Source organism: Babylonia areolata, chromosome 20 (assembly GCF_041734735.1).
Source record: "Babylonia areolata isolate BAREFJ2019XMU chromosome 20, ASM4173473v1, whole genome shotgun sequence".
NCBI classification, from domain to species: Eukaryota; Metazoa; Mollusca; class Gastropoda; order Neogastropoda; family Buccinidae; genus Babylonia; species Babylonia areolata.
This window is the reverse complement of record NC_134895.1, coordinates 21,972,490-21,993,812: the sequence shown is the minus strand read 5'-3', so window position 1 is coordinate 21,993,812 and position 21,323 is coordinate 21,972,490. Positions and strand designations below refer to the sequence as shown.

General features: G+C 47.4%; 1 protein-coding gene across 1 annotated transcript in view; it reads left to right on the top strand.

The window, feature by feature from the left end:
• The window catches only part of LOC143294558 (nucleolar protein 4-like), a 417,577-nt gene extending 396,756 nt beyond the window's left edge, over positions 1-20,821 (top strand). The window contains exons 7-13 of the mRNA XM_076605932.1: positions 5,830-6,038; positions 12,070-12,213; positions 13,699-13,902; positions 14,594-14,713; positions 17,962-18,020; positions 19,908-20,233; positions 20,661-20,821. Coding sequence (XP_076462047.1) covers positions 5,830-6,038; positions 12,070-12,213; positions 13,699-13,902; positions 14,594-14,713; positions 17,962-18,020; positions 19,908-20,233; positions 20,661-20,821 — 1,223 coding nt within the window. The remainder of the gene's footprint in view (positions 1-5,829; positions 6,039-12,069; positions 12,214-13,698; positions 13,903-14,593; positions 14,714-17,961; positions 18,021-19,907; positions 20,234-20,660) is intronic.
• The last annotated feature ends 502 nt before the right edge of the window (positions 20,822-21,323 follow it).

The following is a 21,323-nucleotide window of genomic DNA, read 5'->3' as shown; positions in this document are numbered from 1 at the left end:
GGAGTGGTGGTGGTAGGAGTTTGTAAGAGGAACACACACACACACACACACACACACACACACAGAGGGTGCCAGCTGTCGCCCTTTTTACGTGTGTGTGTGTGTGTGTGTGTGTGTGTGCGACAGGGTTGAAAGCCTGGGAGGAGACAGGGGAGGGGAGGAGGGGCTGGGGGTCGGGAGAGGTAGGGGATGCGAGAGGGGGAAGGGGTGAGGGGGTGGGGTGAATGATGTGACAGTGGGCAGGAATCCTCTCTTTGTTTGTTTATTGTTGTTGTTGTTGGTGGTGGTGGTGGTGGTGGTGTGTGTGTGTGTGTGCGTGTGTGTGTGTGTGTGTGTGTGTAAGTGAGAGAACGAGAGAAACGAAACGAAACGAAACGAAATTTTATTTAGTCATTGTAATGAGATACGTTTAACGTGTGCAAAACAAGGGGGTTAATTGACAACAATTAATAATAATGATAGCTAGGTAGATAGATAGATAGATAGATAGATAGAGAAGCAACAGCAAAAGGATGAGCAAGAGAGGGGGACAGACAGACAGACAGACAGACAGACAGAGGCTCAAAGAGGTAAGAGAGGGGGAGAGAGAGAGAGAGAAAGTGGGGGGGGGGGGGGGGAGGAAAAAAACTTCGTGAGACACTCTGAGACAGGGAGAGATTCTTCATTGATCGCAAAAAAAAGAGAGTGGATGGAGATGGGGTGGGGTGGGGGGGGGGGGGAAGATGATAGGGGTGTGGGGGTGGGATGTGGAGGAAAGGGTAGGGGAAGGGAGGGTGGAGAGAAGAACTCGACCCTCTCTCACTCTCTCACTCACTCACTCACCCCTCTTTGTCGAGCGAGAAACCTGTGTTCCGCAAAATGGCTTTCTGTTTAGCCGCTTCCGTTCTTTCTCTCCAGCAGTCGCAGCTTTTCTTTTTTTTTTTTTTGCTTTTTTTTTCCTTTGCTTTCTTTTTTTCCTTTCTTTATTTCGTTTTTACTTTATTTTAGTGCTTTTTGCTCCCGCCCCCCCCCTCCCCCTCCCCCTCCCCAATCACCACCCCCATCCCCCTCGCTCTTCGTTGTCGATGTGAAATAGTACCGTCTGTCGTCGAGTGTGTGGGGGGGAGTCTCTGGCTTCCCTTGGTCTCTCCCCCTCCTACCCCCTTCCCTCCCTCCCCATCTGTTGTGTGTATATATACATACATACATATATATATATATATATATATATATATGTATGTATGTATGTGTAGGTGGGTGGGGGTGGGGTTAGGGGGGAGATGAGTGTCGTGGGGACAGTTATTTTACCTGTAGAAATTGCGAGGGCTTGAGTGTGGACCGCCGCACACACGTGTGTGATCAGTTCTTTGTTTTTCCCAGGGCGACCTCTGTGTGTGTGTTTGTGTGTGTGTGTGTGTGTGGGTGAGGGGAAAGGATCTGGGTGGGCCGGTCTGTGTACTGGTCAACAAGATTTGTTTATTCATTTATTGTTTTTACTTATTTATCTCTTGGATTCCCACTTCTACTCTGAAATCTTGTGTTTTGCGGGCCATTGAAGAGAAAGGTGAGTTTGAAATGAGGTTGTGAATTGTCCTACTCTCGCAATAGACACTGTTGGCTTTTTGTGTCGTTCAAAAATAAAATCACCAATGGTGTCATCTGTTAAAATTAGAAAGAGAAAGAAAAAAAATGGCGCGTGGGAGGAATGGGGGGCGGGGTGGGGGGGGGGGGGGGGGGAGTTGTGGTAGAAAACAAAAGATATCTGTAACGATGACTATGAATTATTCAAGGAAATGCCACGTTCATGAATAGTAGAAACAGGATTCTTCTTCTTCTTCTTCTTGACTATGATGATGATGGTGATGATGACCGCACACACGTGTATGATCAGTTGTGTTTTTTTTCCCCCCAAGGCGACCTCTGTGTGTGTCAGTGCATGTGAAGGGAAAGGGTGGTGTGGCCCGGTCTGTGTGATGGTAAACAAGATTTGTTTGTTCATGTGTTTATTTATCATTTTTTTTTCTTTTTTTCTTTCTTTTTTTTAAAATTTTTTTGATTCCCACGCCTACACTGAAATCTTGTGTTTTGCGGGCCATTGAAGAGAAGGTGAGTTTGAAATGAAGTTGTGAACTGTCCGGCCGCCTCTCGCAACTGGTACTGTTGGTTTTTGTGTCGTTCAAAAACCACCAATGATGTCATCTGTTAAAAAGAGAAAGAAAAAAAAATGGCGGGGAGGGGGGGGGGGGGGGGGGGGGGGGGGGGGGGGGGGGGAGTCGGGGTAGAAAACAAAAGATAACAGTAACGATGTAACGATGACTATGATTTATTCAAAGAAAGGCCACGTTCATGAATAGTAGAAAAAAAGATTCTTCTTCTTCTTCTTCTTCTTCTTATTATTATTACTACTACTACTACGGGGTATAGATATCAGAAGCTCTGGACATGATCAGTGGAGTATTACTCAGCGGATATGAACAACTGCTGGACAGAGTATCAGTGGAAAGCCTTGCGTGCATACGACAGCTCATGCAGTGAGGTAGCGGCCAAGCGGCCACGTAACAAGATCCATGCAGTGAGGTAGCGGCCAAGCGGCCACGTAGCAAGATCCATGCAGTGAGGTAGCGGCCAAGCGGCCACGTAACAAGATCCATGCAGTGAGGTAGCGGCCAAGCGGCCACGTAACAAGATCCATGCAGTGAGGTAGCGGCCAAGCGGCCACGTAGCAAGATCCATGCAGTGAGGTAGCGGCCAAGCGGCCACGTAGCAAGATCCATGCAGTGGCCTCACTAAAACAATCCTCCGATTGAGGAGCTGTTAAGGAGGAAGGTGGCAGAATGGTTAAGACGCTCAGCTGCCAATACAGAGAGTCCGTGAGGGTGTGGGTTCGAATCCCGCTCTCGCCCTTTCTCCTAAGTTTGACTGGAAAATCAAACTGAGCGTCTAGTCTTTCGGATGAGACGATAAACCGAGGTCCCGTGTGCAGCACGCGCTTGGCGCACTGAAAAAGAACCCATGGCAACGAGAGTGTTGTCCTCTGGCGAAATTACGTAAAATGAAATCCACTTTCATAGGTACACAAATATGTAAGCATGCACTCAAGGCCTGACTAAGCGCGTTGGGTTATGCTGCTGGTCAGGCATCTGCTCAACAGATGTGGTGTAGCGTGTATGGATTTGTCCGAACGCAGTGACGCCTCCTTGAGAAAGTGAAACTGAAACTGAGAGAGGGAGTCGGAGGGGGGATGGGGGACGGGGGTAGGGGGGGATAGGAGGAAATAAAACACAACCCCACCTCCCCCACCAACACACCCACACACACATAAAAAGTCCCGCTGGACTTACTTACAACTTTACAAAATGGACAGAACAACCATTAGAAGAGACCCTAGGATTGACTCACAACCATCAGACCTGTTGGAATCTTAGTGAACAACTCTTCCTGTGCGGCATCCCAATGACTTTTCACAGACATAATGGAGGAGGAGGAAGAGAAGAAGAAGCAGCAGTAAGAGGTATGATGATGATGATGATGGATGATTAAGACGATGGCGATGATGATGATAATGATGACATCTGAGCTAGCATTCAGAGGGTCATGTGTTTAAATCCCTGGACGCCCCCCCTCCCCCACCCCCCCCACCCCCCCCCCCCCAAAAAAAAGAACTTGGTAGCTTCTGGGCACAAGCCCAACACCTCGTTATTTGCATTTGTATTTGTATTTCTCTTTTTATCTCGGCATATTTCTCTGTGTGTAATTCGGGCTGCTGTCCCCAGGGAAAGCGCGTCGCTACACTACAGCGCCACCTTTTTTTTTTTTTGTATTTTTTCCTGCGTGCAGTTTTATTTGTTTTTCCTATCGAAGTGGATTTTTCTACAGAATTTTGCCAGGAACAACCCCTTTGTTGCCGTGGGTTCTTTTACTTGCGCTGAGTGCATGGTGCACACGGGACCTCGGTTTATCGTCTCATCCGAATGACTAGCGTCCAGACCACCACTCAAGGTCTAGTGGAGGGGGAGAAAATATCGGCGGCAAGGCCGTGATTCGAACCAGCGCGCTCATATTCTCTCCGGCTTCCGAGGCGGACGCGTTTCCTCTAGGCCATCAGTCCTTATGTTGTCGTTGCGGCCTTGACGTCAGTGTTGATGGAGTCATGTTTGGAGTCGCGTCATGTCACCTTTCTCTCCCCCCGTGATTAGTATTGCGGATTCTCGGCTCTAATTTAAAGGCCTGAAGTGAAATCGAATCAAAGGAACCCAGACTCGGTGCGTGCTGATCGTGCGAGTAGTAGTAGTGGTAATCATAACCTCTCTGTCCTCTCTCTGTCTCTCTGTCCTCTCTCTGTCTCTCTCTCTCTCTCTGTCTGTCTGTCCGTCTGTCTCTGTCTGTTTCTCTGTGTCTGTCTGACTGTATGTCTCTCCCTCTCTGTCTGTCTGTCTGTCTGTGTCTGTCTCTCTGTCTCTGTCTACCTCTCTCTCTCTATCTATGTCTGTCTGTCTGTCTGTCTGTCTCTCTCTGTCTGTCTCTCTGTCTCTGTCTGTCTCTATCTCTTTGTCTCTGTCTCTGCCTCTCTCTCGATTTATATATCAAGAGCTTTCGGGCTGCTATCTATGGCGGTTTCGACAGGTACTGATAGAATTTCGGAACTAGTTGCTTGATGTTCAAGACCAGTTAGGGATGTGTCCATATCTGACCCTCCGTCTCGGTATCTCTTTCCCTGTGACTGTCTCTCACTACTTCTCTCTCTCTCTCTCTCTCGCTCTCTCTCTCCTCCTCCTCCTCCTCTCTCTCTCTCTCTGTTCTCCACCCCCCCTCCACTTCCTCCCCCCCCACACACACACATGAGCGCACGCGCGCACGCACGCCGTATTCCTCTCTAATAACTCTTTGCCACACCCCCCACAGCACACACGCCCCTACCCCATCTATCATTCTCCAACACCACACCCCAAACACCAAAATCTTGCACAGACGATATATTATGATACGAGAAGGCCGACCTGGGGACCCGTCCGTCGCTTTGGGCTTTCTACCGTTTCCTCCCTCGTTGCCCACACACCGCAACTACCGATAGGTCATGAATATTAAGCAGGTGTAACGGGAGCGGTAATGGGGTGTTACCGGGAGGTAGGGGTGCGGGGGGGAGGGGTGGGACCGTGAAGAGAGGGGGTGGGGGAGACAGGAGAGGGAAGGGGGTGGAGGGAGAGGAGGAGGGGTTGAGGGAGTGGAGAGAGAGAGAGAGAGAAGGCTGAGCGCATGCATTTTTCATGGCACTTCGGTTTCCACTCAGCACCCTTTTTTTTTTTTCTTTTTCTTTTTTTCAAGCGGTGTGGTTCCTGGTAGGAGTCAGTCCTTGCTGCTACAGGTTCCGTCTGTCTTGTAGTTTTACGAATACGGTCTCACCCCTTCCCAAGTTACTCCACCACCCATCCCTGTATGATCGATAAATGCATGGATACACGCGCGCGCGCACACACACACACACACACACAGCGCAGCACAGCACAGCACACACGCATTTGCTCTGGCTTCAGTTCTGCTCAGTGATTTCATGATTGCTACGCATGTACAGGTAAGTAACCGAGACGGTAACAAAAAAGCAAGAATCCTCCCCACCCCCGCCCAGGCAACAAACGAAAGATTTTGTTTAAAATCTATTTATTTATTGTATTTTTTAGGCCCTGACAACAAAAGATCAAGACAAGACGTGTTTATATCAGGAAACTCCCCCCGTGGTGGCAATTGAAAATGTCACATATTTCAAGTAACTAATAGAAATAAAAAATATTTTATTCATTCATTCATTCATTCCGTCATTCATGTTCCTCTGTTGTTGTTTTTTCTGTTCTTCAGACTCGCTGCCCTTCTCGGATCGCCCGTCCTCCACGCCCCTCAACATGGCCGCCGTGACGCAGACGATGGAAGTGGCCGACAGCGCATGCTCCCCGTCTCCGCGCCACGCCGTCACGCCCAGCAAGTCCCCGACCCCGGACAAGGTCATCAGTGCAGAGAGCAAAGGTCACCCGGAGCGAAAGCGGCGAGCCAGCAACGAAAGCGAAGACGTGAGAGACTTTTAAAATATTTTTTTTAATTCATTATTATCATTTTCTTTTGTTCGTTTGTTAGCTTGTTCCCAGTTTGGTAAAATATCCAGGTTGTGTGACTGCGGACGAATGATTTCTGTGTTTGCTGTTGTGGAGATGACAAGACAAGACGTGTTTAATACAGGACCCCCCACCCCCCACCCCTCCTCCCTCGTGGTGGCAGTTGAAAATGTCACATATTTCAAGTAACTAATACAAATATAAATAACGTTTAGTATTGTGCTCGTCATACTTGATAATGGCCACGCCAAATATGTGTTGAAGACATTCATAAGACATACTTTTTTTTTCGTGTTTTTTTGTTGTTGTTGTTGTTGTTGTTTTTGTTCTTGGGTTGTTGTTTTTTTAGGGAGAAAAGAAAAGGAAAAAAGTAACATGCAAGACGGAAATAAAATGATCACAATATACAAATTCTGCCGTCGTAAAAAGAGCAACAATTCACGCCCCACCCCACCTCGTCCCAGCACTCTCTCTCCCTTCATTTACCCCCTACCCCACCCCACCCCAAACCCCCACTACACCCTCCCAATTCCCGCTTTCCCCCCCCCGCACACTGCCCCACCCAATCCCCAATGAAGTTAAGGATAAGATTTTGCTTCCCTCTCCACCCTATTTAGCGTGTGCCGGAGAGAGAGAGAGAGAGAGAGAAAGAGAGAGAGAGAGAGGAGGGACTGAAGGCCACAGGAAGCGAACGAAATGAAATGAAGCGAAACTGATTTTTCAGTTTCAGTTTCAGTAGCTCAAGGAGGCGTCACTGCGTTCGGACAAATCCATGTACGCTACGCCACATCTGCCAAGCAGATGCCTGACCAGCAGCGTAACCCAACGCGCTTAGTCAGGCCTTGAGGAAAAAAAAAATGGTGAATAAATAAAAACTGATTAAAACCTGAAACAGATTTGCCGTGCGTGTATACTCTTATGGTTGACTTTCCCCCCAAAAAAATAACAAAAAAGGCGGGATTGGGGAAGATGAATAACAAAGATGATGATATTTATTTTGTAATATTCATTTTGTATAATGCATGTCAGCCTACTATTTTTAGACGTGTAGGTATGAGTCATAATCACGTGGGCCACGTTGTGGCGCTGATGTCACCTCTGCATACGCTGACCTAATCATGCAGCTAGTCGTCTTTGGTTGTTATGATGTTGTTGTTGTTTTAAGTGGGGGTGAGGGTAGGGGGGTGTCTCCTATTCCCCCCTCATCAGCTTTTCTGTTTCACTACCAAACTACCAACTTATTTACCCTTACCTTCCACCTTTTCTGCTTACCTAATGAGCCCCGCCCCCTCTCACCCGTCTCTCGTTACCAGCCTCGACATTCATATTTCGCATCTCCTCCCCCCCCCCTACCTGGCTACCACCAGCTTATCTACCTTTACCTTTTCACCTTTTCTCGCATTTCCTCCCCCATCTCACTACTACCAAACTACCAACTTATTTACCTTTAACCTTGCCATCTTTCCTGTTTACCTAAAGAACCCTACCCCCCAGCCTCGACATCTTCATATATCGCATCTCCCCCTCGTTCGCCTGACTACCAAACTACCAGCTTATCTACCTTTTCCTATCTACCTTTTCTGCTTACCCAAAGAACATCCCCCCTCGCCCCCCTTCTCCAATCATCCTTTACCAGCTTCGACATATACATATCTCGCATCTCCTCCACCACCTGACTACCAGTCTACCAACTTATTTCCCTTTACCTTTTCACCTTTTTTGCTTACCCAATGAATGTCCCATCACCCCCCTCCCCCACCCTACCCCGCCCCAATCCCCCGTTACCAACATCGACATATTCATGTATTGCATCTCCTCCCCAGTCTCATCACCTGACTTATTTACCTTATTTACCACCAGCTTCTTTACCTTTACCTTTACTGCTTAATGAACTCCACCTCCACCCTCCCCCTCAAGCCTCACACCCCCGTTACCAGCCTCCACACATTCATATCTCGCACACTCTTCCCCCCTCCCCCCCCCCCCCAATCTCACTACCGAACTACCAACTTATTACCTTTTACCTTTCTACCTACCTTTTCTGTTTACCAAATGAACCCCACCTCCCAGCCTTGAAATCTTTCTTCATATCTCGCATCTCCTCCCCCACCTGACTACCAGCTACCAACATATTTACCTTTACCTTTTCTGTTTACCAAATGAACCCCCCCCCCCCCCACCCCCACCCCCAGCAAGCGACATCTTCATATCTCGCATTTTCTCCCCCATCTCACAACCAAACTACCAAAGTATTTACCTTTAACCTTTTCCGTCTTACCCAGTGAACCCCCCACCGCCCCCCACCCCCTAATCCCCCGTTACCAGCCTCGACACGTTCATATCTCGCATCTCCAACCCACCAACTTATTTACCTTTCCACCTTTTCTGCTTACCTAACGAACTCCCCTCCCTTTAAAAAAAAAAAAAAAAAAAAAAAAAAAAAAACACGTTACCAACCTCGGCATATTCATATCTCGCATCTTCTCCATCCACCACCTGACCACCAACCCATTTTACTTTACCTTTTCAGCCTACCCAATGAATGCCCTGCCCTACCCCCTCCACCAAGAAGAAGCCCCCAGTTACCAGCACATATTCATATCTCGCATCCCCGCCTTCCTCCCCCCACCCCACACACATCACCCCACCATCTGTCTCCCGTCTTCCTACCTCCCCATCTGCTCCTTCCTTTCTATTCCTCCTCCTCCCCCTCACCCCCCCCCCCCCACCCCCCCCTTCTGTTCTCCTGCTGGCGAAAGAAACCTGATGGGTCGCAGACGAACTTGGGTGACAAGCAGACCATTAGCCCTGGAGGTGTCTCGCACCTTCTTAGATGCCTGTCGTTGCCATGACTACCTGACGGGGTGGGGGAGCGGGAGTGAGGGTATGGGGAGGAGGCCCGGGGTAATGGAGGAGGAGGAGGAGGGGGGAAGAGGGGGTTTTGTGGTGCCACGGATAACAGCTCAGGAAAATGTCGGTGGGTCTGCTGACTGTAGAGCTGCTGAAGGTGTAGGTTGGTGGGTTGGTTGTTTTTCGACAGTGGAAAGCTTGAAGTGTACAGGTTGTGTTGATAATTGTCTATTAGGCAGCCATAAAGGAAACGCAGCTCAAAGTGTAATATTTTGTTTGTTTTAGTTTGACATTGAAAAGCTGTAAATAAGGAAGATAAAACTAAAAACCAGTTGTGTAACGAAGATTGCTATTATCCTGCTTTTCATTCTGATCCAGCGCCGAAACATGGGAAGCGATGCACCGGCGAAAATCGAGTTATGCCCCTTGCGCATTTCTGTGAAGTGGTTCTGGTACTTTTTACTACAGTTGGTATCAGTTTGTCTTGTCTTGCACTGTCGAATGTGAAAGAACGTGTGTGTGTTTCCCCCCCCCTCCACAAGGGACAATGCATTGCCACAATTTTCACGTGGACAGTAACCTGACTTGAAGAAAAGGTACACAAATGTTAATTATCAACACTCTGCTTTAAAGACGTCGTTCAAACTCAGTAGCTTGAAGAGAAGAAAAAATACAGCTAGGGTTAAAAATTTGTCAGTATAGTTTCTATACACTTAATCAATAATGAAAACTTGGAAGGATAATTGAACCATTCGCGGAGAAAATTGAATATATAAAACAGCAGCTTTTATAAACTATCCTGAACAGCTTTTTTTTTTTTTTTTTTTTAATTCTTAGACCTGAGCTTTTGAACATTATTATTTGTGGGTTGAATTGGATAAATTGAATTTCGTAGTAAAAAAAAAAACACTTTCAGTTTTGCAGTTAATTTTTTGAAACTTGCCACGACACGCTGCTGGCGTTAAAAAAGGGTCCAAGTTGCTAAACCATCTAACATTTTCAGAACCATCGACCAAGAAATGATTTTTTTTTTTTAAAGGAAAACAGAATGTGTCCAGAAAATAAATAAGACATACAGTAACGTTTGTATTAATTCCAGAGAGAGAGAGAGAGAGAGAGAGAGAGAGAGAGAAAATGCTATGGTATCGATGGCGTCAAAAGGGGCCATAACTCTGGAACCGACCAAGCTGTTCTGCATGGTTAGACACTGTACTGGGTAGGGGAAGGAGGGGGCAGCAGACGGGGGTGGAGGAGGGGTGTGGTTGGTTGGCTGGTTGCATGCTGGACTGAGGTAGTTGAGGACTGGTAGAGAAAGGGGTGGATGAATAGATGAAACGAACACACACGAAAAAAAAGGTGTGTGTTTGTGTCAGTGTGTGAGGAAGAGGGGGGCGGGGGAGGGGGGCCGGGGGGGGGGGGGGGAGGGCGAGGGTTAGGGGACTTGGATCACGCCACTCTTTCGTGCAATGCACTGCTTGGTTGGTGGGGTGGGTAGGGGAATGGGGATGGGTCGAGAAGGGTGGGGGTGGGAGGACTGCACACACACACACACACACACACACACACATAGGGCCGTTGGCTGATTGGAATGAAGGCTGTAAATCAGGGAAACAGCTGCGACACGATGAATGAATGACCTTGCCATGCCTGCCTGCTGCTGCTGCTGCTGCCTCCTCCCTTTTTCTGTTCTATGTCCCATTCCATCCTTTGCTTTCGCCCCAGCTCCCCCACCCCCACCCCCACCCCCACCCATGTCTCTCTCGCTCTCTCTCTCCACCCCCACCCCCCTCCTTTCCCCATCTCTCTCTGTCCCTGTCTCTCTCTCTCTTTCCATACTCCATCCTTTTAGTTTGCCGATCTGTGTGTGTGTGTGTGTGCGCGCGCGCGCGCGCGCTTCTCTTTGATCAAAGGGGATCGAGGGGGTTAGGACGAATGGGATGGTATGAGGCGCGGGGAGAGGGTGTGTGGAGGGAGGCAGAACTAGGGAGGAGGGGGGCGGGAGAGGAAGGGAGATGGGTATGAAAAAAGGAGAGGTGCTGGAGGAGAGAAAGAGAGGTGTGGGAGTGGGAGGGGAAATGATTATGAGGGGGGGAGGGAACGTATGGAACGTTTTATTCTCTGAAATGCCCAAGACCACTTGTGAAGAAGAAGGAATTGAGAGTGAGTGAGCGCGCGAGAGAGAGATGGACCGACAGAGTTTGTAGGGGTCGGATGGATGAGAGGAACAGGGGATAGGAGGGGGCGGCGTGGGGAGTAAAGATGATGATGAATTCTACTTCAGATCGATTGAAATCTCTCTCTCTTACCCCCTCTCTCTCTCCCTCTTACACTCCCTCTCTCTCTCTCTCCCACTCTCTCCCTCTTACCTCCCCCCCCCTCTCTCTCTATCTCTCTCCCCCTCTTACCTCCCACTCTCTCTCTTACCATCTTCTTTCTGTCCCTCCCACCCATCCCCTCTCTCTCTGTCACCTCACATTCTCTCTCTCCTCCCCTCCCCCCTCCTTTCCCCTCGCATCCCTCTGCACTCTTTCTCTTGCAATCACGACAGACCTGGTCATGGCAAGGCAACAGCACCTCTAGCTGTAGCCATACCGCCAGAATAACCCCCCCCCCCCCCCCCCCCGTGTGCTGGCCGCACATGTCATTTTCGTCCTCCCTCCCCCTCCCCCAACACACACACACACACACTACCCGCCCCCACACCCCACCCACGACGAAACACTTGTGTTTCAGAACACCCCGCACAGCCGTGTGTTGACGGCTCCCTGTGAACCACCACCACCACTCCCCCCATGTCTCCATGTATATATGGAGCTGACGTCATTTTTTTTCCCTCCTACCGAGTGTCATGGTCTTTTTTTTTGCGGGGGTACAGGTGTACTCAGCAGGGTGGTCACAGATGGAAGTGTACAGTGTGTCTGCGTTGCGGTCTTTATTAATTAATGTGGGTGGGGGTGGCACTATCGGTGAAAGTGTGTGTGTGTGTGTGTGTTTTCCATTTTCACCTTTGGCACCTGTGGCAATCAGAACATAACTTCCATAGCTAGGCTGTAAGCATCGAAAGATGTTTAGGTGTTTATCATTATTTATTATTATTATTATTATTAACGTATTGGTTTACAACTATCCTCTGTCCCAGAGCGCCGTGACCAAGACCAGCGAAAGCGGGGCGGTGGATGACCTGGCTGGCTCCAAGGATGAGGACGATGACGACAACGATGACGACGACGAGAAGGGACCGCCAGGCCAAAACTATGACCCGGAGAGGCTGAAGGCATTCAATGTAGGTGCCCGCCCTGCTTTGACCACAGGGTGGTTAGAATAGAATAGAATGGAATAGAATATGTCTTTATTACCAAGTGTACCGGGGTCACACGGAATATTTGGGGGGGGGGGGGGGGGGGAGTAATACATAATAAGGCACGAACATAAATTGAAAACCATACACAAACACAGATACAGTAGAAATTAGGATACATACAAGTACATATCAAAATAAAAAAACTTGTGCATACTCACAGATGCACGCACTGAACACACACACAAACAAACTCTCTCTCTCTCTCTATGTCACACACACACACACACACACACACACACACACACACACACACACACACACACACAGACGTTTGAATGAAAGCCGCATATTACATGTGGATGGGGCTGATGACTAGATCTTCAGGTAGATGGTTGTTGATTGTTAGGGGGGGGGGGGGGGGTATTGTGAGTGTGTGGATGATGGTGATGATGATGATAATGACGATGAGAGATGGAGAGAGAGAGAGAGAATGTGTGTGGGTGTGTGCGCGCGCCCGCGCGTTTGTTCTTCCCATCCCCTCTTCTCTGAGGTGTGGTGATCCATCTTTTTTTTTTACACACACACACACACACACATACACAGTAACAAACACACACACACACACACAGACACACACACACACATCTGTAGTAGACTAATTCTTTCTTCGTCAGTGAATTTGAATGTAAAATAGACAAACGTGACAAAATTACGTTTTCCCAGACATTTGAGTATCAAACTAGACACTAGAGTTTTTAGTTTCTATGGCCGAGCTGTAGACACAATGGGTGTGGTTTTCGAAATCTCTGGCCTTGCAAAGGCAAAAGGAATTGTAACCTTTTAACCTTTTATTTGATTTATTTATTGTGTTTTCATGATACTTTTTTTTTTTTTTTTATAGCCTCAGTTGCATGCAAGTCACGGAGTACATTTATCTTCTTCTTCTTCTTCTTCTTCGTCTTGTGCTTTATGCGTGGCCTTCTTCATTAGCCGAAAAATGAAATAAAATAAAATTAAATAAAAAGCGAAACATTCAGCAAGGAATAAGAACACATTGGAAAATAAAGAAAATGGGATACAGGTACTAAGAAGATTTCGTTGGAAAACTAGGATCCATTCTTACTTCTTTTTTTTTTTTCTTTGTGTGTGTGTGTGTGTGTGTGTGTGTGTGTGTTTGTTTTTTCCAATGATTGACATTTTGTTGTGTTCAATACCATAGTACGCGCTTGTTACATGTGACTGTTTCACCCACTCCTTTCAAAGTCGCACCCTGTGTGTGTACTTGCTGACAGTGAGACGTGGATTTTGTTTTATTTGAATGTTCCTCTTCTCCTCATTCTTCTTCTTCTCCTCCTCCTCCTTTCTCCTCCTCCTCCTCCGTCTTCTTCTTCTTCTTCTTCTGCGGCTTCTTCTACTTCTCCTCCTCCTCCTCCTTTTTCTTCGTATCATCATCATCATCATTTTCAGATGTTCGTTCGCCTCTTTGTGGACGAGAACCTGGACCGGGCGGTGCCCATCTCCAAACAGCCCAAGGACAAGATACAGGCCATTCTGGAGGCCTGCGATCGGCAGTTTCCGGAGTTTCACGAGCGCTCCCGAAAACGCATCCGAACCTACCTCAAGTCCTGTCGGCGCATGCGCCGGTCAAAGGAGCAAAATGGATGGGAACCGGTCAGTTTTTTTGGGTTTTTTTTTTTTCTCGTTTATTCCTTTGTTTTATTCATTTGACATCAGTGTAGTTGTTTCTTTGGATTTTTTTTTGTTTGTTTGGGGTTTTTTTTTGTTTTTGTTTTTTTTTTTGGGGGGGTTGGGGGGGGGGGGGTGGGGGGGGGGTGTATTTTAGATAAATGCAATCATTTGTCCAGATTTTCTTATATATACATTTTGCTTTAGTTCTCTCTTTGGAGGTGGGCGTACGGTATAGTGTTTATTGCGGTTTGTTGAATAGCATAACATATGCATGCACATTCGTACATTCATGGCACGCATTTGTTTTGATTTCCTTCCTTTCATTCCAGAATACAAGAATATAATACAAGAACGTATTCCAGTAATCGAGTTACTAAGGTTTGGAATCAACTGCCCACCTCACCTAAAACAAGCACCATCTACTAACTCATTCAAGAATCAACTTGACAGTTCTTCGAAACTGTTAACTATTGGTAGTTTGACGAGTAAATAAACTGTAAATGAAGCGTCGAACCTGGACCCAAGTCTTTACCAAAAATATGTTATCAAACAAAGAAGTGCCTGTTTGAAAGCTTCAAAGTTTCCTTTGTCCCTGCCTTACTTCAATCACTACTGTTCCTTCTTTCTGTCGTTCGTTCTTTCATGTCATTCGTGGTGCTTTCCTGCCCAGCAGCACTTACGGCCCACTCCCCCTCACCTGACGTCGGCGGCAGCGGAAGGTCTTCTCGCCGCCGCCTGCGAGAACGAGAGTCAGAACGCCAAGCGCATGCGCATGGGCCTGGAACCACTTCCGGTAAGTCAACATATTTATTTTTGGTATTGTTTTGTTGTATGACGGGCGCAATACCCGCCCGAGTGGTTAAACCGTTGGACTTTCAATCTGAGGGTCCTGGGTTCAAATCTCGGTGGCGGCACCTGGTAGGTAAAGGGTGGAGATTTTTCCGATCCCCCATCCCAGGTCAGCATAATTATTTGCAGATCTGCTTGTGCCTGAATCCCCTTCGTGTGTATACGCAAGCAGAAGCTCAAGTACGCTCGTTAAAGATCCTGTATTCCATGTCAGCGTTCGTTGGGTTATGGAAACAAGAATATACCCGGCGTGCACACCCCCGAAAGCGGAGTATGGCTGTCTAAAAACGGTTATACACGTAAAAACCCACTCGTGTACATACGAGTGAACGTGGGAGTTGCAGTTCACGAACACAGAAGCAGAAGGAGAAGAAGTTTTGGTGTATTCTGTATTGTAATGTGTCGTGCTCTGTTGTGTTCTGTCGTGTTTTGAGTTTTATTGGGTTGCGTTGCAACGTACTGAGTTGTGCTGTCATGTTTTGAGTTTTGTTGCTGGGTTGCGTTGCGTTGCGTTGCTCAGTGTTTCACTGTGCTGTGTGTTGTGTTGTATTGTGACGTGTTTTGCTGCTGTGGCATTGCGTTGAGTTACACTGTGTTATATTGTTTTGCATCGTATTATTGTATGATATTGCATTACGCTTCAGTCAAAACAGATTACTCTGCGTGAAACTGGGGCTGCTGTCTGCGAGGGGAGAGCGCATCACAATTGTCTCACACCACCATTTTGGTTTCAGCGATAAAATGAATGAATGAACTAACTAATAAATAAATAAAGAAGCAAATAGTGTAATTATTAGCTGGACGTGACAAATACCAAATTGTCTGGAACGTCGGCACACGGGCTCTTTCATCTTATAAAGTCTTTTTTTCTTTGGATTCTGTGTTTAAGAGTAATGACTAGGCTTAACGCGCCCTTTACAGCATGTAGATGTTCACTTCTTTTCTTTTTCTTTTTTCTTTTTTTTAATTTTATTTTATTTTATTTCAGCGTGTGCAACTCTGCCGTTTAGACAGCCGTACTGCTTCTTGAGGGTTACTTTTTTATTTTTATTTTTATTTATTTATTTTTTTTACACCTTATGTCCTAATTTTCTTTTCGCAATTCCGTTATTGTTTTATTCCAAAACACTGCCTTTCAACAAAACAGGGTTTTTGTGGCTTTTTGTTTGTGTGATTCGTGTTTATATATGTTGACAAATTCTGAAGCAGAATGCGGTTTTTTACTGAATAAATGTAGAAGATAATCTGTTAAAAACTTTCTTTTTTTTTCTTTTTTTTTTTAAATAAAAACCAAACAAACACGCAAAACGATGACACACCTTACTGCATTCACGCGCATCGGTACTGAAGCGACGTCAGAGTGGTTCGCCTACTCCGTGAAGCGTACGAAGAAAGAGAACTCCTTTTGGAGAAACAACAACAAAAAATGAGACGGCGGAAGGGTTACGGCCCCTTTCCTTTCTCTCTCTCTCTCTCTCTCGACCGCTAGTCATGCATTCGGCCGGGCGTGGAAGAGAACTTTCTGGAAGGAAAGACAGCGATTGGAAAAGAAAAGATATTGCATGAGCAGCACTATAACGATGACAGTGATAATGATAACAAAATGATGGTGATAATAATGATAATTTGAGTTCTGAGAAGAAGTGCCCTTGTCATATATATAATAATGCGTCTGCACACTGGCACTGCGCGCGCTCGCACGTACACACACACACACACACACACACACACAAGCTTTCAAATCGTTCGAATCAACGGACTTGTCACACGGAACGTGGCAAAAGAGACACCCGGCAGAAAGAACAACGGGACGCATCGTTTCAGTGGCAGAAGCTCTTTGGGTTCACCTGTTCAACCCGCAATCATCATCATCATCAAAAATCGAATGTCGCTAACTAATCTGAGATTTTCCACACGTTTGACCACAGCGGCTCATTCTCGAGAATTTCGAAAAGGGTGAACAGCCCCCCCCCCCCCCCCCCCACCCCCCTCTCTCTCTCTGTAACACACACGCACAGACACACTGTCGAGAAATAACTGCGAAAATTACCATGTTTCTGGTGCTGCAAGGGCAAGAAGACGTTTGGTTTAAATAATCTTTAATTATTCAACAATACACATGATTACAATGCAATGAATAACAAAAGAGCATCAACAAGCTTAAAGCTTATACTGTGCTCACAACGTTGCACTTCAATTTTATCATGACGGCTGATGAACCATATTATGACTTGTATCAAATAACATTCATAAACAGTAAGTAATGAAGTAATGAAATAATGAAATAAAACAAATAAACAAACAGTACATAATATAGTAAAATAATGCTAATATCAATATTAATATTAATATTAAGAAGACGTTTGGATTTTTCTGCTGCTTCCGCCATCTTCTCTATGTTGACTGGTCGTTTTCGGTTTGTGATACGGGCGTGTGTGCTCTCGCTCTGTGTGTGCGTGTGTGTGTGAGAAGAGAGACAGAGACAGACAGAGAGTCATTGATTCGGATACAAGCGAAGTGGAATCAGTGCCCTCACAGCAACAGCAGATGGGAGGTTGAGGTTGATTAACCTGCACGCGAGACGTATCCAAAGCTCTCGTGACACGTGTAAACGGATACATTGCTTGTAAAATTATCTCGCGTTCGTGTCGAAGCACTTGATTTTTAATCAACAATAATCACATTACTATATCGATTCACCCTCCCTCCTCCCCCCGTCTCTCCCCTCCCTCCCACTCTCCCTGCAAAACTGTGGGTCTTGCCTTATCCTGAGAAACCCAGGAAGCTGTCTATACTACAAATGCCTCTCGGTGTAACAGCCTTAAAGTGCCCACCCGTTGCAATTTTACCCCAGGATTATGCTGGGCGAACCTCGAATGACCCTCAAGAGGAGTGGGGGTGGGGCGGGTCATTTGCGACTAGTCAAGATGAATTCCCCCCCCCACCTACCCCAATCCCCCAATTGGAAAATACCCACTTTCCACGTGTTTAACAATCTGTTGAAAATGTAAACAAGTAATAATTTGAATTTATTTTCTTTAAGCGGGGTTGGGGGAGTTGTGGTAGTTGGTCGTTCTGCGTCTGGTTATTCAGAGCAAGCCATGTTTGACTCCGGGGGTTAAAAAACCCAGCGGGGGTAGCAAGTTATGGGCTACGAGTTACACCGGTAAGAGAACCGTTTTGTGTTTGCAGACTTTCGTTGAGAATCAACAGAAAATAGCACACAGCGTCATAGCGTCAACCCGCTCATGGTAGGTTTAGAAGAGCTAACTGAACATGTCAGGATACAGGATCCTGCGTTTTGTGTGGTGGACGTGAGTGAATTTCTGGTGCAAACGATATGCTTTCGCTGCTTCCGTCGAGAGTGGTAATTATTCTCTTTTCATTTCGACATGAGTGTGTATCTCTCTGTCTGTGTCTCTCTGTCTCTTTCTCTCTGTCTGTCTGTCCTGTCTCTCTCTGTCGCTGTGTGTGTGTGTCTCTGTCTGTGTGTGTGTGTCTGTCTCTCTCTCTCTCTCTCTCTCTGTTATGAAGAAAAGTTGTACGCTGCGGAACAGCAACCCGAATTGTTTTCCCGCAGAGTGTGTGTGTGTGTGAGAGAGAGAGAGAGAGAGAGATGTTGGCCGTGGGTGAAAAAAAAAGAGAGGAGTGAGGTCTTTGATGTTGTCTTTGTTTCCTTTGTTGTGAAGATAAACAGCCGGTCGTGCATAATAGTGTTCCTGAAGCTGTTGTCTTGTGTGGATGTTATGTATGACGCGTCAAGCATGCGCTGAGGTAATTTCGTTGAGTGAATGATGGGTGTGTGTGTGTGTGTGTGTGTGTGCGTGTTTAGGTCACTTGAGATTCGACGGGGTATATCACTTTTCTTTTCTCCTGTGTGTGAGGTATGTTAAGGGAAAGGTTGGGTTTTTTGTCTCGTTTGTTTCCTTTTCTAGACTACTTGTGTGTTCTTCTCTAGATTTTCTGTGTGGCAGATTCGGCGAGTGTGCGTGTGCGTGTGTGTGTGTGTGTGTGTGACACTGAATGGCACAGTGGTAAAGCGTACGACTAAGAAGCGTGTGTGTTGTGCACGAGTTCGAGTCCCAGAATTAAATAGACCCCCCTCTTTCCTCCACAAGATCGTTCACTCTTTTGGGTAGGGGTCTGGGTTCTAGTCATTCGAGCGAGCTAGACGATAAACCGAGGTCCCGCGTGTGCAGCATGCGTTCGGCGCACGTAAAAGAACCCACGGCAACAAAAGGGTCGTCCCATGCAAAATTATGTACAACAATCCACTTTGACGTTTAGCGTTTGTTGCTCATTCATTGTCCAGCCGACCGCACAGGGCCATACCAGGTTTGGTCAACATTGCAAAAAAAAAACAACCACCCCAAAAACATAACAAAAAAATAAATACATAAAATAACAACCGAAAAAAGGCAAACAAACAAACAAACAAACAAACACAACCCCCACCCCCCAACCAGCCAAACCAAAAACCCCACGTAAAACACCAAACCTTGTCAGATTTGAAAAAAAAAAAAACACAAACAATAAAATACCAACCAGATCGTTGAAAAAAACCCAAACAAACAAACAAAAAAACAAACAAAAAAACAACAACAAAACCTTGCAGACAGAAAAAAAAGATGATTTCACTGTATTGTGGTGATGATGTCTCTCCAAATTTCACTCAAAAACAATCTATTGTGACCAAAAAAAAAGAAAAAAAGAACAAAACAAAAAAAAAGTATGACTCTACTAAACAATGTCGTACAAGTACAATACAATGTCGTCCTGCTTTTCCGAATGGTCATAACCTCCTGACACAAGAGAAGAAGTCACAGACACAGAGAGAGAGAGAGAGTGTGTGTCCAAGACATCAACCCTTCAATCAACCCTTCTTCCATTCCATTGTTTTTGCAGGCTACAGTGATGAACGCTGCCAGAGAGCTGGGAGGCACCGCCGCCACCCTCCTCCCCACGCCCCTCCCCCCGTCCGCCGTAACCCCCGTCGCCACCCCGCCCCAACAACAACAACAGACTCCACAACCACCACCATCACAGACGCCCACCACCACCACCACCTCCACCACCACCCCAACCTCAGGAGCAGGAGGAGCGGTGGGGGACGGTGGGGCGCGCCCCCAAACCAACAGCAACTCTGTGGCCGTGGGAGTGGCCACTACGGACTTTCTCCGGAGCTCCGGCGTCCAGGCCCAGACCCCGGCCCCTCCCCCGCCGCCTCCTCCCCCACCGGCCTTCCGGGCGGCCCCGGCCGCCGACTTCCCGGCCTTCTTCGCCGCCGCCGCCGCCACCAACGGCAACGGGCTCTTCCGGCCCGCCGGCTTCAGCACCTACCAGCACCTCCCCGCCCACCACCACCCCCCGGCCACCACGCTGTCGGCCGCCGCCGCCGCCTCCGTGCTCCCTCAGCACCCCCCACCCCGGCTGTCCAGCTCTGGCGTCACCAACGGGGACTTTGGTGAGTATGGGGTTGGTGGTGGGTGGTGTGGTGTGGTGTGGGTCTTGGAGGGATTGTCTGACTTTAGTCGATGAATTTTTCTTGTTGTGGATCAGAATCGGAATACCTTTATTGTTATTATTATTATTAGTTGTATTATTATTAGTAGTAGTAGTAGTCTCTCTCTCTCTCTCTCTCTCTCTCTCTCTCTCCACTTTATCCCTTTTCCCTCCCTCTCCCTACCCTACCCTTCCTATCTCCCCCCCTCTCTCCACGCATCCTTCTCCCCTCCCCCTTCTCCCCCCCTCTCCCTACCCAGCAACCACCCCCTCCCCACACACAGTCCCTCTCACTGTCGGTTTCTCTTTCTTCCACACACCTTTTTTCAACAACAACCCACGATCTTTACCTGCCTAACCTCTCTGGTGTGGTGTTGTCGTTGTTGCAGTGCCTACAGATCTCAGCATGAAGAAGACGAGCTCCAAGAACCAGCTGAGCGCCACGGAGGTGACCACCATCAAGCAGCTCATCGCAGGCTACAGGGAGTCCGCCGCCTTCCTCTACCGATCCGCAGACGAGCTGGAGCAGCTTCTCCTGCAGCAGAACTAGCCAGCCCCACCCATCCTCTCTCCACGAAGGCCTACATCGCCCATCGTCAGCTACTGAGGTGGTTGTGGTGGTGGTTGGGGCGAGAGGGGGGAGGAAGGGATGGAATTCCCAACTCGCCCTGCTCATGAGTACACGACGAGAAATTACAACATCAACAACAACACGCAAACTCAGGTTCATATAGTAGTCCTTGTCGGGGGCATTGTCATCATCACCTGCACGTTTGTTTTGTTTTTGAACCCAAAGCACGACAATGAAGAATAGATCGATGCCTCTGCATGGTGGATGTGGTTCCGAGACTCCCCCAACATCTACCGCCTCCCGACGTATTAGGTATGTGGAAGCAGCTGAGATTTTCTGGCGACCCTTGTTCCCCCCCTCCTTTGCTTTTCTGCACTGTCCTGCCTCCGATTTCTGAGGGGTTACTCTCATAGCTGCAACATCTAGATCCTTCACCCACGAGCAAACGACGTCCGTCACTGCCTCCACCGCCAGCAACCTT